Source organism: Astatotilapia calliptera, chromosome 7 (genome assembly GCF_900246225.1).
Source record: "Astatotilapia calliptera chromosome 7, fAstCal1.2, whole genome shotgun sequence".
In the NCBI taxonomy this organism is placed as follows: Eukaryota; Metazoa; Chordata; class Actinopteri; order Cichliformes; family Cichlidae; genus Astatotilapia; species Astatotilapia calliptera.
Genome location: NC_039308.1, coordinates 3,717,517 through 3,736,442, shown reverse-complemented (window position 1 = coordinate 3,736,442; position 18,926 = coordinate 3,717,517). Strand labels below are relative to the sequence as shown.

The 18,926-nt window shown below is 39.3% G+C and overlaps 2 protein-coding genes across 2 annotated transcripts; both read left to right on the top strand.

Moving 5' to 3' along the window:
* Positions 1–2,548: 2,548 nt before the first annotated feature.
* LOC113027220 (rho GTPase-activating protein gacO-like) lies at positions 2,549–8,799 on the top strand. The gene is made up of 3 exons (XM_026176840.1): positions 2,549–2,691; positions 6,377–6,483; positions 7,216–8,799. Exon 3 carries the CDS (start codon positions 7,222–7,224, stop codon positions 8,164–8,166), a length of 945 nt encoding a protein of 314 aa, XP_026032625.1. The 5' UTR covers positions 2,549–2,691; positions 6,377–6,483; positions 7,216–7,221; the 3' UTR covers positions 8,167–8,799.
* Positions 8,800–12,627: 3,828 nt separating this feature from the next.
* Positions 12,628–18,496, top strand: LOC113027219 (uncharacterized protein KIAA0754-like). The gene is made up of 3 exons (XM_026176839.1): positions 12,628–12,661; positions 15,486–15,587; positions 16,196–18,496. The coding sequence occupies exon 3, from the start codon at positions 16,202–16,204 to the stop codon at positions 17,282–17,284; it is 1,083 nt and encodes a 360-aa protein (XP_026032624.1). The 5' UTR covers positions 12,628–12,661; positions 15,486–15,587; positions 16,196–16,201; the 3' UTR covers positions 17,285–18,496.
* Positions 18,497–18,926: the final 430 nt, after the last annotated feature.

The window sequence follows — 18,926 nt, the reverse complement described above, 5'->3', positions numbered from 1 at the left end:
AGAATTTAAAGTAAGAGTTTAGCAAAGACAAAGTGGGTGTACAGTCTGTTGTTGGTGTAACAACAGAGGAATAAATCAGCTGAGCCTGTCGATCTTCAGGACCAGCAACCTATACACATCTGTTTGGCTCTCTGAGGTAATGCAGAGCTCAGATGGAGCCAGTGTGGGTGAAGGGAATAGCCCAGCTTTAACAAACTTGGTGTTTAGGTGTGTTCCTTGGATCCGCTGATAACATAATCAAAAACCTGTGCATCCTTACAAGTCAAATCTTACCAGTCACACCTGTTAACGATAGCTCTTCCATATATCGGTGCATTTACTAATCAAACGGGGTTAATGAGGGGTCTGGACAGTAGGCCTCAAGTGACTCTTATACTTAAAAGGCCGGCATAATCTGTAAGAGTTATTTATATAAATAAAGATTACTACTCAGATTTCTTGTCCTATTTCACAGAAGTCCACAATGTCCATAATTTAGACTTTAATTACAGGATATTTTATTAGAGCAACTTAGTAAGGGCAAAGAAAACTCAAAATCAAATAATAATAATCAGAAAACAATAATAAAGTCAGCTGAATCATTTTATCTCATTAACCTACTGTAGGAGCCTACATGCAGTTTAATTTGAAATGTATGCTTTTATTTCGATAGTGCAGAAAAACAGGAAATTGGGCGAGAGGAGAGTGGAGCCACATGGTTTTTTGACCTGGCGATCTCTCTTCATTTTGAATTGAGCTTTATAAGTTTTCATAATTTGGAATTCTGTTGCTGTTTACCTGTTTGGACTTTTGAAGTAAATATTGAGAAACTATCAAGGAGTGGAGCGTCAAGCTAAGGCTCCATTCGCAGGAAACCTACATTAGTCAAAAAACTAAGTTTTAAATTGCTTTGCCCTTTTACAATTTGCTGAGGTGCATGTGTATTGTTTGGAATTTTGCTGCCCATGGACAAACAAAACAGTGGAAAAAGGATTGTAAAAATGACTGAGAAGGCTGTGGAAGACTGCAAGACTAGACATGTCAACGCACGTAGACATAAGCTCTCCCAATTAACAGGCATGATAAAAGAAATTGAGCAATTTGTTTATTTTTTTTGCCTGTCCCGTTTGGCTCTTGTGCCATCAGAATTATTGTCTAAAGGCGAAGAAAGATGCCCAACGGATTTACTTACAAATGGACCATCCCAGCCTTGCTGTAATGGTCTATTTGATTCACCTTTTATTGTTAGAAATATGTAACGCATATGTTTTTTTTTTATTATGTTGCTCTTTGTTGTTTGCTTTCTCTTCTGTTTTTTTTTTCCTCCATACAGGTGATCCAGGTGTTTTTTTTTTTTTTTTTTTTCTTTCTTCCCCCCCTTCTCACCGTCTCTTCTCCCCTTTGGTTTTCTTTCTCTCCCTCTCTTTCTTTCATTCTCTCTCCCTGTCCTATCCCCCAGTCATGTCTGTCCCGTTTGTAGCAACCGAAAATAAAATAAATTCATAATTATAATAAAGGTCAATCAAATGGACCAATATGGCAAGGCCATGATGATCCACTTGGTAAAATAAATCCGCTTGGCATCTTTCTTGGCCTTAAGACAACAATTCTGATGGCTAAAGATCCAAACGGGACACAAAAGAAAAAGAAAAAAAAAAGAAATATGTAACGTACCCAAAAAAAAAAAAAAACGATTCTAGGTCTTACCAACCGTCTTAGCCGTGGGCAAAAAGATGACAGTCAATAAAATTCTAAAAGATAATTTATTGACAAATAATCAAAAGATAAAAGATAAAACAGTCCAGTGTCCCATTTATGAATCAAGTAAAACGCACAGTCCCAAGGCCAGAGCCAGCTATGCCACACTGCCAGTTGCACTCCACGTGTTGAACCTCAACAGGGTTAGAAGTCGTCTTCTGAGACCCACCACCCTGCAAGTATATAGCCAGTGGTCACTCCAGCCTCTGTGTGGCATATAATAGGCCCTGGCCTGCACAGAGAGACAAAATGACACATTCACTACAGAAAACCTATCCAGCCCAAACATATCAGATTTCATCACATTACATACCTGCACAGAGAGACAAAGCACAGCAGTGTTTGTAGTGTGGGCTATAAGTAGACCAGTGTATCAGTGCAATCAAGTACACCTGCCTCTAATTAGTCCGACCCCATTACAGCCATTGGCTCACCAAAAATGTGACACACACACACAACCACTCCCAACCCAGTGCAACTTCACACAACAATATGGAGCTGAATTAACACAGGCACATTAGTCTACCATATTACAAATACAAAGAACCATGAGCTGTGTTGTGTGACTGCTGCCAGCTCTCTTTCGGCCATGCCGGAAGGAGCTGTGCATTTTATAACTTTATAGACTCTACAATAATGTCATAAATGAAATGCAGTGAATTGATTGCTTTAAAATATCAACTTAAGCTCTCAAAAGTCAACAAAAAGCATAAAATATATAACATAAACTAACTGTTAACTTCTTCAACAGGTTTGACCAGCCCACAACCCCCAACCTCACCTTTACTACAGAGCCCTCTCCCCAGTAAGTAATCTGGGCGCTACAGCTTTAAGCAGCTGCGCGCTCCCGCGGACGGTAATCACGATCACTGTCTAGCACAACAGCTGGACATAAGGGGGCAAAACATTCGCATGAGTGCTGCTGCTTGACTGAGGAAGAATAAAGGAGTCGTGGTAAGCCAATCACATGACCACTTAAAGACAAAGCAACAAGGTGATATGTACCAGTTTATAAATTGTGTTGAGCGGCCACGTAAAACCAGAGTCATGATAAACAAGATATACGCGGCGTTTTTTCCTCCATAGTTTCGTCACGTTTACTGTCTAAAGACAGCGCAGCGAGACCTCTCTGCTTATGAGCAAAAAAGAAAAAAACCCGGGAAGTTTTAGGAGTGACGGAGAGAGAGAGAGCCGAAAAAGAGAGAGCGAGTTTTGAGATGTGAGAGATTTGAGGCGACTGCTGTCTCCAGGTAGAAACAGGAGTGATACACCTGCTGCTGTCCGACCTGCAGGTATCAGGCTGTGATGTTCTCCTTTATAGTGGACACAAATTTTTGGAGTGGCACAAATAATTTGTGGCATCTTATTGAAGAACAGCTGATTGTTCTGTAAATAGTTTGAAATGGTTATTTAAAACATCAAGGTAAAAGGTAAATGGATGCAAATAACTTTGTTGTTTGCAAAACTTGTGCATAGGATTTTAAAATTGACATTTATATTTGCATTTAAAGTTATGAAATATGATCATTAAACATGTTTGTGGTTGTTACAGTAAAAATATAACTTTTTCTACTCTGAGTTTATGTTTTTAGTCTGATTTTAGATCAATTGTGTTAATACAGTATGTCAAAATGAAAACATAACTGTAAATTCAGACACGTGAGGTTGTGCTGAAAACAATGATACCAAACAAGGTAAAACGTGGAGGGAAAATCAAAAGTAGTTAAAAATGGCCAATTATACCCTGGACCCCAGAGGGTTAAACGTTTTTTAAAGTAACGCAATAGTTACTTTTCAAGTAATTAATTACTTTTAGAATATCAGTTACTAACTCAGTTACTTTCTTGAAGAAGTAACTAGTAACTATAATTAATTACTTTTTCAAAGTAACTTGCCCAACACTGCTGAAAAATCACTAAAAACGAGTCAAATATTAAACACATCAAAACGCAGCAGTTCAGTCATATTCAAATTACAACTAATGGCCATAGGAAACTTTTATTAGCTGAGGAAAAAAGGAAATAAAATAAATTATTCAGGGTTTATTTTAAGCTTTTCAAAGTTTCAGTTTTAGTTCAGATTTTTCTTTTTTTTTGTTGGAATGTGTTGTTAGTCAAAACTTCGAGACAATTTAAACTTCTGTTATATTGCCAAAGCACCACTCTGATGAAAACACAACATTTGACTCCCAGCTTCTAGTTTCCAGCCCCGTGTTATTTACAGTAGTAACATCTCTCACGTGAACGCGTTAGATGCTGAACACAAGTTTACGCATGTAGGTTTTTACAGGATAAACAGGTTTATTACAGTCAAGTCTGTAGCTGTACACTGACAAACACAGATACCACAGATGTTTCAGAGACATCACTTTAAAACCGAGAATGAAAATGACTTTCATTTTCCTCAACACCTCAGCAGGGAGGCTGATGACATCTACTGACTGGTAAATAACCAAACTCAATCTTTAATCCTGTGTTCCTGTGTGACATTACATTTTGTATTGTATTTACTTTTGTTAAAGAATTTTATTTATTTATCTTTTCTTTTTTACTGCATTTCCAAGCTAAAAGCAGGCTGTTTCTTTGAGCTAAATCTCCTGTTTGTTGACTGTTTAAGGGAATTACATGGGAGCAACTGTGCGAAAAAAAAGCTGTGCGAGATGCACATTTGACATTAAATCAGAACATGTCGGTAAAGCATAAATGCCTGGCCCTGGATGAGAATCTCATTTACCAGTGAAACTGAATGTGTAAACAATGTCAGGTTTTACTGTTCTGGTCATAGCTGTTATTTATTAAAGTTTGTCAATGAGTTCATTAGATTTCTGTTTACTGTGCCGTCTACATCCACAGATTGAAGTGCTAATGTCTCCAAAGTCTATAATGTAGTGCAGTAACTGCAATAAGAAAGAAGATGAGGGTTTTTTTTCAATATCACTTTATTTTTACACCAGTTTCTGTTCTGAAAAGGCAAGCAGCATAATTAAGAACGTGTCATTGGCATGAAAGCTCACGTTTATGAGAAACAAGTGGAGTGTCTACGCCCAAAAGCAAATACAATTTCCTACAAGGCATTCTTCTTTTAGACAAAGAAACTCACAGTGAACCACTGTGTCTCATCTTAATTAGTTTCACACTATCTGAACATTGAAATGATCGATTCAAAGTTTTTCCAGATCATCTATATCCAAGCAGCCTCTCCTAATAATTCTGCTCCTAAAGCACAAAAGAACAACCGAAACAAATCAAGATGGTGTCTTCTGAAGTTTGTCTTTTTACCACCAACTCCTCTCTTAATGTCGGCACATGAAGTAGGAAAATAGATCATGAAATAGCAGTGTGAGGCTGGCAGATCACATCCTCCAGTGCAAGGGGAGTTTTTGATGTCCATCACAAACATTAATGAAGAAAAATAGTTTAAATGAAAAGTGAAACTAAGTGTTGAAGACTTTTTTTTAACACAGGGATTATAAATGTGCATCCTGTGAGCCAGAACCACCAGTGGTTCCAGTTTAGCCTGCAGCATGCCTTAGCAAAGGATGGAGACATATTTATAGCTCTTGATACATTGTTTGAATCCTAAAGACAAATAGTGGTGCTGGTTAGTCATAAAATACTGCACAAGTAAACCACTGTGATCTGCAAACTGTAATGGAAGCAGTGGAAATTTATTTTATTTCAAATGTTCTTCTGACGTCACACATAAGACATCTCATACTGTGGATAATTGTTTAAGCTTTTTTAACTTAGGTCTGTTTTGACTTTTAACGAAAGACAAAAATGTTGTGTTTTATCTACAACTTGAAAAATGAAAAATGTTCAGCTGTTCATAGGCGAGATTTCGTTGTTTGCATGATGCAAAAACAGCCTTAAAGGTAATCTTCACAGACACAGTGATGAAAGGCTCTGGTGAATACTTGAGTTAAAGAATATGTCTGAGATCAGTACTTATGAAATTGATTGTATACAAGACGGGGAAAAGCCCATCCAACCCCCTGAGCATGATGAAATGCAGCACGCAGAGGTGCAAGAACAAAAGGTGAGCACAAGAAACAAACAGATGCACTGACAGCTGACAAGGAGGACGCAGGACTCTATACACATGTGTGGAATGGGTGGGGCAGACAATCACAAAGGGCCCGAGTGGAAGCTCCACTATATGTTACTGTAGGGCGGGGGTAGGGAACTCCAGGCCTCGAGAGCCGGTGTCCTGCAGGTGTTAGATGTGTCCTTGATCCAACACAGCTGATTTAAATGTTAAACTACCTCCTCAACATGTCTTGAAGTTCTCCAGAGGCCTGGTAACGAACTAATCAATTGATTCATGTGTGGTGACCCAGGGTGAGATCTAAAACCTGCAGGACACCGGCTCTCAAGGACCAACGTTCCCTACCCCTGCTGTAGGGTCTTTACCTCACAATATAAAGTACATTGAATTGAATTGAATTGAATTGAAATGAACTCCCTCATCAGTGTAGTATATATCATGCATACATAAAAGTATGCAGTACTTGGATACTTATAGCATTGTATTGCTATTATTGTCGAGACCCCCCTTATCTAAAGCTGACCTTTGCATTTGCTCGTGAGCTCTGGGTGGTAATAAAGGAAATAACTGTGATGCTCTTGTACTCCACCAGGCTGCTGCACCTGGACTTCCACAGAGCGATCTAAAAGAGGCAGACTGGAAGCAGTGCAGAGGTGCACAAAGAGACCACCTTGAAGGGAAATCAAGTCTAAAAAATAGGTATGATTTTTTTTACTTGTACGGGCAGTTTTCCACTTTGTAACCACACATTCTATTTTTTCTAAGAATGTCTTGGGCAGGAGAAGTTGGAAAAGGTTACCAAAGATATTGTAAAATATATCCTTAAGTCACTTTGCATTATATCTCTCACATTCAGTCACTTTCATACGTCTGACTGGAAGATTTATGACTTTAGTTTGCCTAACTAGCTTGACACAGCCATGCCTCTGCTAGTAGTGTCACGAGAGCTGACATGAGATTTTAAACCTTTTTGTTGTGTGCACATGTGAGGGCACATACATATAACTTGTGGAAAACTGCCATGTAGGGCCTTTAGCGGGCTGTATGAATAAGCGAAGAGGAAGTGACATATTGAGAATATTCGACAGTACAGTGCACTCCAGGCAGTCGCTGTTTCGCAGGTTTGGGCCCTGGAGCCCTTCTTCTGTGCCTGTAGCAGCCAGACAGCTAAAACCATTCTTATAGAAGTAAGTATCGGGGTCAACTGTACTGGGATGGGGGTCGTGGACTCAGATCCCACCACCCTTTAGTCGTTCAGGGCAGCCTGTGCACTTCTTCAGCCCTACATAGCGGGGCTAATAGCCCCTTACACACATACTTTCCAAAAGGATAAAGTTTGTATCAGGTTCAGCTCAGTTTAGTTCAGTCTGTTTGAGTTTACTTCACCGTAGCACCATTACAGTCACGTTAACTGTTTTACTTTCTCTGCAGCTGATCATGGACTACGCTGAAGGTATCTTGTCACTTACCACAACCATCAAAAAGATGGCTGACACTATGAAATCCAATAAGGAGCGCTGCAGAAGGATTACAGAAAGAGTCAAAGCTGTGGAAAGGCTGGTTTTAAACATCACACAGAGTGATCCAAGCCAAATATCTGATACTGTTGATGGAGCTCTGAGGGAACTCTACGTCATCTTGAATTCTGCCAAGGATCTGATAGCAAAATTCTCACAAACCAAGTCTGTTAAGACCTTCTTCAAGGCTGGAAACATTGAAGAAAAGTTCAGCGAGGTGAACCAAAGGCTCACAGAGAACTTCCAGGTCCTTTCTGGTGCTCTGCAGATTGAGCACACCACCATGCTGCAAAAGGTGTATGAAGCCGTTTCGAGACAAAATACTGAGGAAGAGGTTTGCAGTATGATGGCTAATACTAGTCTCACACCCCTGATGCTTCCCTCTTCTCCAGTGTCAAGTCCCACAGCTTCTATATTTCCCCCTTCTCCAGTGTCACGCCCGCTATATCCTGAGCTTCCTCCCACACCTGTGTCCAGTCCTACAGCTTCTGTGCTTCCGCCTCTTCCAGTGCCCAGTCCTATAGGTTTTATACTTCCACCTGCTCCATTGTCCAGTCCTACAGCTTCTATGAGTCAGCCTGCTCCGTTGTCAGGGTCTCTATATCCTCAGCTTCCTCCCACACCAGTGTCTAGCCCTACAAATCTTATACTTCCCTCCATGCCAGTGTCTGCACCTTTTGCAGCCCAGCCTCTCTACAATACTACAACATCTCACTTTATCGTTAACAACAACATAGCCTCCACCCCTGTCATTCAAGCCATTTCCCAGGGGTCAGTCACTGACAACGCGAACACCATGCCTGTCTTCAGAACTGTTCGCTCAAAACCCACCAGCTCATGTGGTCAAGAAGCTATGTTAAACTAAAAAAAACCCACAAAGGTTTTTCTAAGGAAGTTTGTTAAACTTGTTTACAGTTAAGAATGAAACTAAACATAAGACTGCAGTCAAGGTCAATTTGGGACCATCTTGCAATGGGTTCACATCAACCACATCATGAGCGAAGCCTTCTTTTCGATGTCAGCTACACAGTTATGCTGAGTTTTGTGACTATTTGGTCATTTTAATCTTTAAAGCGGACCCATTATCACTCATTTGTATTTGTCTGTGTTTCTCCTGATTGGCTGCCATTGTGAACAAAGTTGGTGCAGCTGGTGGCTGGGACTTCTGCCCGACATGACCTTATTAGGGTTATACCCTCTCACTGGTGTCACATGCAGCAAAGAATAGAAAAAACACCATGTGAAGCATCATGAAGGCTGAGCTTTGTGCTCACAGAGATTACTTGTACTTACCCAGATCATCATTTGAAACTTTGGTTTAAAAGTTTAAAATGAGCATCCACCATCGAAACGCGATATATAAGTGGTCACATCTGACTGCAAAAAAACAAATATACAAGCAGCTAAAATGCAAATATTGATGCTCTAAGTGACAGCATGGTGTGTCTTTACATCTTTTATATACAGTCTGTGGTTACGACTTAATAAGGCAATTTTATGATTTTAAAAAATCCAGAAAGGCTAGCAGCTAATAGATAATAATAAAAAGAGTTGTGAGTACTTTGTTTTGGGAAAATATCTTCTTAGATTGGGGGGAATCACTTCTGTAATCTCTCCTGAAACGTCTTCAGCCTGTACAATAGTTATGCTTGGTGACTGGGAAATAGTGAATGTAACTTCAGTCTTGGAAAATTGTTTCGTGTAAGAAACTAGTGCAAGTAGCTTCTGTTGCTTTCTGTTGCATTTCTTTTCAGTTTGATATATTTTGCTTTATTATTCTTAAGTAATTTACAACTTCTTTTGCTGGTGAACCTATAATAAATCATTTGTACGTTCATCCAATCAAATTCAAGCTGTCTGAGCGTTTTATCTGAAGACTTTATGGATTCAGCTGGCCATCCTCTCACCTCTCATCCAGTTACAGTCACTTCTGCTGCCAAAATAACAGCAACATTCCAGTTTGCTAAAACACTAACACTGAGGCTTCAGAATGAATCAAACCTATATTCAATCATTCATTCAAGTTTATAGCGACAGAAAGTTTTGCAATAAATAAAAATACTGTCTAAATACGTTAAGCACTCTGTTCTACATGGAGTGATTTTACAGTTATCTTTAAGTCCATCTCTTAGAAGCTAAATGTAATCTTTTACTCCATTCAGTGTACCTGCATGATGGTTATGCACACCACTTACAGCTGTGAGATTTTCATTGCAATGTTTTGCAAACATCACAGGTATTACTACTTTAGAAAAATCACTGCATGGCGGATAACACATATTTTGGTGACCATTTTCCTGAAACATTTGGTACTCACTGTGTTTAACAGACACATCTTGGCCAAGTAGAATGTGACTTGTTGGTATTTCAGTGTATTTTTGCTCTCACCTGGCTGGCTGTCAAAAAGTTAATGAGATATTCTGATCAGTGTTAAACATAATTTACTATCAGCAAAATCACATACAAAGAACTGACACCATTATGGAATTATGGTTCTGTGTTCAACCATCAATATCCCTACTTTCAAATCATGCAGCTTGATGGTTTGAGTTATCTTCTCACATTCACACTGTCACCCACTAATCTACCAAAGTTGAAGTTGGATCATGCGCACACACAATATTCAGACATGTGAACATTCAGTTTTTCTAGTAAAACTAGATTTCTCATTTATATACTGATCAAAGAATAAATAATAAAAATGCTTTATTATTAGGAAATAAGGAGAAGCTCTGTTTTCTTAATCACATAAGGCTGGATGAGAGGACTTTCTTTTTCTTTCGCATAAGAACTTCAGAGAAATAGAAAGTTGAGTCAGGAAACGTCTATAAGATGAGGGAGGTATCCTGTTTGCACATGCAGAGAGTGAATGATGCAAAAACAATGAGGTGTGTCAGTGATGATATGAGGCTAAGAGCTTTCAGTGTCATTCACAGCTGTCGAAAACGTCAGTGTACACCCACACCATGTTCTCGAAACGCCGATGTTGCCTGACTGAAAAGTCAAAGCAAATCAACATATACTTTCTGTGATTCACAAAAAGCACACATCTTATAACATCTCAGTTTGGATATTAACTGTAATTGTTTCTAAATAGTGTGGAGTTAGTAAGTATAAGTATTTGGACATCTGTATACCATCTTTGCTTCTGTACACCACCACAGTGGATTCTAACCTAAGCAATCAAGATGTGTTTTTTTTTTCATATACTGTATATATGATGTATAGAGGGGCTATTGAAATCTGAGACAATATTTTAAGGAGGGAATGGAGGTCACATGTTTCTCCTTTCTAAATCATCCAAAATGTAACAATAAAGACTTCTTGCTTTAGCAAAACCAAGTGGTAGTTAAAACCTAGACACTAAGATCAGTTCTGGGGCCTCCTGCTGGACACAAGAACAAATGAAAATCAGTTGATTCCAGTTTCAAAATAAACTGCTGACAGAACAGAAACACGTTTGCTCTGACAGAAAGAGAAAACCTGCGTTAGGATGTTGTGACTGGACGAACAAACCAGCTAAATAAATCATTGATGTGCTCAAAACTGTTTGTGTGTGCGTCACAGTGAAAGTGGAGAGCTTCTGTACATCGGATGTGCAGCAGTCAAAAGTCAAAAGGTCAAATTTCAGGTCAAAAAACTCTCATTGTCTGTCTTTTGTCTTCTCTGGGATCTTAATGATGTCACAGAGAAACAGTATCAGTGATATCCACAATGCCACAGGCACAGAAGCCCCCCCCCCCCCCCAACTAGTTATTTAACCCTCTGTTTATAATGGGCAACCAATGAGAATGTTGCTTTAAAGAGGGGAGGAGCTAAAACATGTCAGCTCAGCTAGGTGATGGACTGAGCAGCTGCATCAAGGCCCAGTATAAGAAAAAAGTTGATCTTGAGCTCTTATCCATGCAAAGCTACTATAGTAGATTCGACTAATAAAAATACAGACCTGGAAATGAGCAGAATAACCCCAACTCCAATATTTTTAGCTGTAAACGTATAACCTACACCTGACAGATGAAACATAACAAGAAATGCTCAGTAAAACAGGTCCTGATTGCCAAGTGAAAAACTTGGACGTGAGGTGGGACTCTGGAAAAGCAAAGTCAGCCGTGGCTCGTATTTAAGTTTGAGGCAAGGATGACCTGACCCTCCAGCTCACTTTCAAGTGTCCCCTTGTTAAGGATGGACTGACAGAATTCTGGCATGTTGACTTTGCAGGCCTTTGTCAGCACGAGGTTCAACTCTGGAAAGTAACAAACACATAAAAGTGTATTTTTTTGTGAGTGTGTGTGTACCCCTGCCGTCTGTCCATGCTGTTTATTTGTGCCCTTGGTCTCTCCCCATTCTTTTCATTGTATAGTTGTTGTTTTTTTAGTGGGTTTGTCATTCTTTTTGTTTATAAGGATCATTTGTGTTTAAGCTTCGTTTTGTTTGTAATATAGGTTGTATTGTTTCTATTTATCCTGATGTCATTTGTTATGTCCTCCACCACTCTCTGTTTGTCTTTTGCCTTCCAAGTCCTGCTTCTTAGGTTATGTTTGGCTATGGCCTCTGTGTGTCTCGTCTATATAGTATTTAGTTAATCTCCTTTTATATTCCTATTCTGTTCCTCCAGTCTTGTCATTGTGTGTGTGTGTGTGTGTGTGTGTGTGTGTGTGTGTGTGTGTGTGTGTGTGTGTGTGTGTGTGTGTGTGTGTCTTTGACCTGTGTTACATTGTTCCTCGTGTTTTGAAGTCTCCCTGTGTTTCCTACTGTGTATATCAGCCTAACATCATAAAACATGATGAGTGATGCAGTAATGCACTTTGGTATTTTGGATATCTGAAGTATGTTAGCGTCATACTAGATCTTTTTCTGTTCCTTTCTTTATGGAGCACCTTTTTGATCTCCTTTCAAGTAAATATGGCCCCATCCAAATTCAAAAAACCAACAAGGTGGCTGCTAATACAGTGTCTAAAACCACTAGATGATGATCTGTCTTTTATAAACAGTTTGTGGCAGCTGTTCCCAAACTTAACAGCTTGCACACATAAAATTCATCCTCCCAGCAGAGATTATTTAAATACAGATGATTCAACCTCATAGTCAGTGCAAAACCTATTTACTGCATACTGCTTTGGTAAGTTGTGTTTGTTTGCAGTAGTGCTGTTGCTCACGTTACCTGTGAATGCTGAACACAAGGTTACGCATGTTGGTTTTTACAGGATAAACAGGTTTATTACAGTCAAGTCTGTCGCTGTAGACGGACATAACACAGATGCCAGAAATGTTTGAGACATCACTTTAAAACCTGCAAAAATGAAAATGAGCTTCATTTTCCTCAACACCTGAGCAGGAAGGCTGATGACACACACTGACCGGTAAAGAACCAAACACAATCTTTAATCTTCTGCATGGTATTAATCTTCTCCTGTATGTCATTAGATTCTATATTGTATTTATTTTTATTAAAGAAGCTAAATCCTGCCCTTCAGTAACTTTAATATTGTCCATTTTTAATCAGTTTTGGCCTGCCAGGTTCTAGCCGGGTGTACTGAGGCAGTGCACTAGGCAGACTGAGAGATGAGACTATAATGGGCAAAGAGAAACGTGTATGTATTTGCCTTGAGACAATTTTTCTTTTCAGGGAACATATTTTTGTCTTTATTTTTTTTTCTGTTTTAATACACCCAGCAGCAAAAAGCAGAGTTTTGCAGAGATCAGAGGCTGTAGAGACTCACTGTTTGTTGACTGTTTCAGGGAATTACACGGGAAATACTGTGAGAGGAAAAAGCTGCGTGAGACACATTTTGCATTAAATCGGAGCATTTCAATAAAGCATACATGCCTGGACCTCAATGAGAATCTCATTTCCCAGTGAAACTGAAGGTGACACATCTGATTGTGGATACAGCTTTACAGTCCCAATTCTAGCTGTTATTTTCTAAAACTTGCCATTAAATTCTTCACATTTTTATTTACTGTGTCATCTTCTTCCACAGATTTGAAGCTTTAATGCTTCAATAATCGCTAATGTATTCCTTTTACTCTTACACCAGTCTTGGCCCTGACAAGGCAAATAGCATAATCGAGTAGCTGTCATTAAAAAAATAAAATAAAATCAGTCTTGTAATTTAAAACTCTTCATCATGTCCTGCCATGAATGCTTTCTTAATGCTTGCATTTTTTAAAGAAACGGGTAGAGTTTCTACACTGTTAAAGGACTGACTCAGTTTTTCCATCTATATCCAAAAGGCCCGTCCTAATCCCACTTAAACAATCAGAGACAGAAACAAATCGAGAAGGTGTCTTCTGAAGTTTGTCTTTTTACCACCAAATTCTCTCTTTATGTCCACTCATGAAGTGGGGAAAATGGATCACGTATTGACAGTATGAGGCCAGCAAACCTTTCACAACATAGTTTCACTTTTCATTTGAACTAAGCCTTGAAGTCTTTTTTTGAATGCACGATGCTGTTGCACAGGATGGAAATTTCTCTCTAGCTCTAGATGTGCTGTTTGAATTCTAAAGACAAAGAACAGGTGTGCTGGTCAATTATGAAAGGATGTGCAAGTAAACGTTTCGTACTTCTGTAATCTGCTGAAATGAAAGTAAAAAATATAATTTATGACTGAAACTGCACCCAATTTTCCTGTGACATCTCATGTTGTTGTTGTGGGAATAAGATGTCTTACACTGTGGTTTATTGTTTTAGCTTTTTTCAAAATTTGGGTTCTGGTTTGGGTCTGTTTTTAATCTAAACAAAACCGTTTTATCCCCAGTATGAAAAATAAGCTGTTGACAGGAGGCTGTTGTGGTTTTCATGCTAAAAAAAACCACCTTATCTTAAAGGCAGTCCTCACAGACAGACCGAAGAGCCGATTCTGGTGAAGACTACTTAAATGATGTGTCTGAGATCAAAGCTTGTGATGCTGATTGTTCATAAGATGGGAAAAATCCCATCAGTTGTTGAATTCAATTTGCTCCAAAGAATGACAAAAAAATATATAATCTGACTTTGCTGAAGCAACCGCAGGAAGGTAAAAATCTCTTTAAAGAGAGATCTGAGAACAAAAAAACATTCAACACACATTTGCCAGACAAGAACTTTAAAAAGTATTCGAAAGGCAGTCGAGTATTTGCAGAAAGTTTGCGCAAATGCAGCACACAGAAGCGCTTAAAGAACAAAAAGTGAACTTTCAATGGCTAATATGAAAACACCTGAGTTGCACAAAGTACAAATGGCTAAAACAAAACAGGTAAAAAAGCAAACTGATGAACTGAGAGCCGACAAGGAAAGAGTTAAGACTGTATACAGCATTGCAGACAATCATAAAGAACAGTGACGAAGGAAGCAAAAACATTGGAGGCGTACAAACGAAGTTGTTATCAAAAAACAAGGACAGATGATTAAACTGATGAGCAAGAAAAACTGCGAGAACAAATACAAGAAAACATGTGAAACAAAATATGAAGACACCCAAAAGAGAATTAATACGATGCCAGGAATGCCTCCAAAACCAGACTCAGGGTTGAGCTTTGAATACCTTGGATAACTTACCAGTGCCTCATAATAATTAAAGCGAGAATATAGTAGAAGGGTGGAGTGACAACTGTTGGTTTTAAAGGAAAAGAGAAAGAGAATGCTTGAATAGTAAATGGACTGATTCTTATATAGCGCTTTTCTACTCTCCCAGAGTGCTCAAAGCACTCTATACAACATGCCTCATTCACCCATTCAAGCACTTCTAAACACAAGTGCAAACTAATCTACATTCACACTCCGATGAACGCATCAGAGGGCAATTTGGGGTTAGTATCTTGCCCAAGGATACTTGACATGCAGACTGGGAAGACAAAGATCGAACCACCAACCTTCCGATCAGTATATGATCTGCTCTACCACCTGAGCCAAAACCACCCCATAACTTGAAACGTTGTGTACACTTTGTCCTGAAGAACTAATTTTTTTCAAAGAATACAGGCGGGCTCAAAATGTGATTTTGGCCCACAAGTCCAGCAGATGAGTGGCATCTCCACATAGATGTGGCCTATATCACACATACAAAATAAATAAATGAAAGACTGCTGTGGTTGAAACTGGAAAAAAAGTATTTCCATCTCTGACCAACTCTGACCTTTGCCTTTGCTCATGAGCTCTGGGCGGTTAGGAAATAAATAACTTATCTTCTTATGATCCACCAGGTTTCTGGGCTTGGACTTCTACAGAGGGATCTAAAAACAGCAGACTAGGAGTGCAGAAGTGCACAAGGAGACAACCTTGAAGATAAATCAAATTTTAAAAAGGTAGGATTTTTTGTTTGTATAGGCAGTTTCCCACTTCATGACCACACATTGTATTTTTCTAAGAAATTTGGGGGATTTCCCAGACAAAAGTGGAAAACGTCACATATCCTTCCAGTTACTTTGCATATAAGCTGTCACATTCAGTCTGAACACACCTTCATACGTCCAACTGAAAGATTTCTGGAGGAGGAGGAGGTGCACAAGGAGACAACTTTGAAGAGAAATCAAATCTTTAAAAAAAAAAAAAAAAAAGGTTTTTATTTGTATTGGTAGTTCCCATTTTGTATTCACACATTGTATTTTTCCAAGAAGGTGAAAGGGGAAAGGGTTGCAGTGGCAAAAACAAAACATATCCTTCCAGTCACTTTCAGTCTGAACACACCGTAATACGTCTGACTGGAAGGTTTATGGCGTTAATTGGCTTAACATAGGCACATCCCAGCTTATCATGAGTGCTGAAATGAGATTTTAACCCTTTTTGTTGTGTGCACATACAAACTTTATCCTTTTGGAAAATTTCAGGTTCAGCTCAGTTTAGCTCAGTCTGTTTGAGTTTACTTCACCGTAGCACCACTACAATCACGTTAACTGTTTTACTTTCTGTGCAGCTGATCATGGACTACGCTGAAGGTATCTTGTCGCTTACCAAAAAAATCAAAAAGATGGCTGACACTATGAAGTCCAATAAGGAGTACTGCAGTCGGATTGCAGACAGAGTCAAAGCTGTTGAAGGACTGGTTTTAAACATCAGACAGAGGGATCCAAGCCAAATCTCTGATACTGTCGATGGAGCTCTGAGGGAACTCTACGTCATCTTGAACTCTGCCAAGAATCTGATGGCAAAATTCTCTCAAACCAAGGCTGTTAAGGGTTTCTTTAAGTCTAGCAGCATTGAGGAAAAGTTCAGCGAGGTGAACCAAAGGCTCACAGAGAACTTCCAGGTCCTTTCTGGTGCTCTGCAGATTGAGCACACCACCATGCTGCAAAAGGTGTATGAAGCTGTTTCAAAACAAAGTACTGAGGAAGAGGTTTGCAGTATGATGGCTAATACTAGTCTCACAACCCCTATGTTTCCCCCTGCCCCGGTGTCAAGTCCTTCAGTTCCTATGCTTCCCTTTGCCCCGATGTCAAGTCCTACAGTTCCTATGCCTCAGCCTGCACAAGTGTCAAGTCCTTCAGTTCCTATGCTTCCCTTTGCCCCGATGTCAAGTCCTACAGTTCCTATGCCTCAGCCTGCACAAGTGTCAAGTCCTACAGTTCCTATGCTTCCCTTTGCCCCGATGTCAAGTCCTACAGTTCCTATGCCTCAGCCTGCACAAGTGTCAAGTCCTTCAGTTCCTATGTTTCAGCCTGCTCCAGTGTCACACCCCCAACATCCTCAGCTTCCTCCTACACCTATTTCTAGCCCTACAGGTCCTATATTTACATCCATACCAATGTCTAACCCTACAGCTGCCATGCCTGTCACCTACGTTATGTCCCCTATGTCGGTGCCTACACCTTATGTGAGACAGCCTGTCTACAATACTACAACATCCCGCTTTATCGTCACCAACAACATAGCCTCCAGACCTGTCATGCAAGCCATTTCTCAGGGGTCAGTCACTGGCATCAGAACTGTTGCTCCAATCACTCTTCCAGCCCAAAACATGCCCATTGTGTCAGCTTATGTGGTCAAGAATGCTTTTTTACGTTAAAACAAGACAAAAGTTTTGCTAATGGAATTTTCTTACATTGAATACAGTTAAGATACTGCTTTCAAGAGTGCAGTCAGGCTCAACTTAGGACCATCTTGCTCATCTTCACATCAACCACATGTTTCCTGGTTGGCTGCCCTTGTGAACACAAAGTTTGTGTAGCTGGCAGCCGGGGCTTCTGTGCCTGACATGAAAATATTATGGTTATTCTCTCTCACTGGTATCCTATGCAGCAAAGAATAGAAAAAAAACTGTGTGAAACTGAGTGTTTAATTGAGCTTTGGACTTACAGGGATTACTTGTACATACCCAGATCAACATTTGAAAGTTTGGACATGTTTGAAATGAACATCCACCATTGGAACAGGATATATGACAGAAAACCTGCACGCTCTTTGGACACAGCTTGCTAATTAAGCTAGCTAGCATGAGGTGATTATTGTGCCCTCCACCCTCTCATTCACTGGATCATCCAGTGGTCACATCTGACTGCAAAAAACAAATATAGAAGCAGCCCAAATACTAACTGGCTCTAACTGACATCATGGTGTCCACATCCATCGTTTATATACAGTCTATGGTTACAGCTTAATAAGATTATTTTATATGACCTTGTGTATTTTTATGATGTATTTTGAGATATTCAGGAAGACTAGTAGCAACTTCATAATAAACAAAGATTACTGACTTTTTGGGGAAAATATCTTCTTGGATTTTGGAGAAAAAAAAAATCACTTCTGTAGTCTCTCCTGGAAGGTCTTCAGCGTGTAGCATAGTTATGCTTGGTGACTGGGTTTCACCAACTGGTGACATCCTAGCCTCTTTGTTTTAAATTTTTCACTATTAACAATAGTTTCTTTTTGATAATAATGTTTGTTACATTTGTAGTGTTTGTTTTTCTGTTGCATTTATTCTGGTGGCTCCATAGGATAGTTTGCAGGTTTGCCAGACAAGCAAAGGACTCGTTATTAAAGCCTGGGAGGATTATAAACCCCGTTGTCACATATGGCATCTGCTGCCAAAAATCTGCCAAACCAAATATGTGGAGCTACCCGCTGTAAATAAGTGAGTGGATGGAAGTAGCTTCTCTTCTTTTCTGATGCATTTGTTTTGCCATTAGATATATTTTGCTTTATTATTTTTATGTAGTTTACAACTTGTTTTGCTGGTGAGTCTATAATAAATCAAGAAATCTCCATATCGTTCTCAAAAGCTTCAAGCTGTCTGTTTTATCTGAACACTTCAGCTGAACATCCTCTCACCTCTCATCCAATTAAGGTCACTTCTGAAAATAACAGCAACATAAGTGGTTAAAATGCTAACAGGGTGGCAGAAAGACAGCAGCAGAAATACAGAGTAAGAAGCAGAGAATGGAGGCTACAGAAAACAGCTACAGCTCAAAAGGCTGTTTCTTTATGTGCAGCCAGTTTCATGGTTTCATGAAGAATGAAATTAATGACAGACCAAACCAGTTTTTTAAAATGAAACTTCCTGCACAGTAAGTCGACCTGTTTTGTTGAATTGCCTCACCTGCAGTAGCGAGTTACAGGTTGTTGTGAACTGGATGCTAGAATACATTATTTTTGCTTCAGCATTTGTTATTAAAGTTAATACTCTTTTTGATTATCTGTTGAGAACTTTA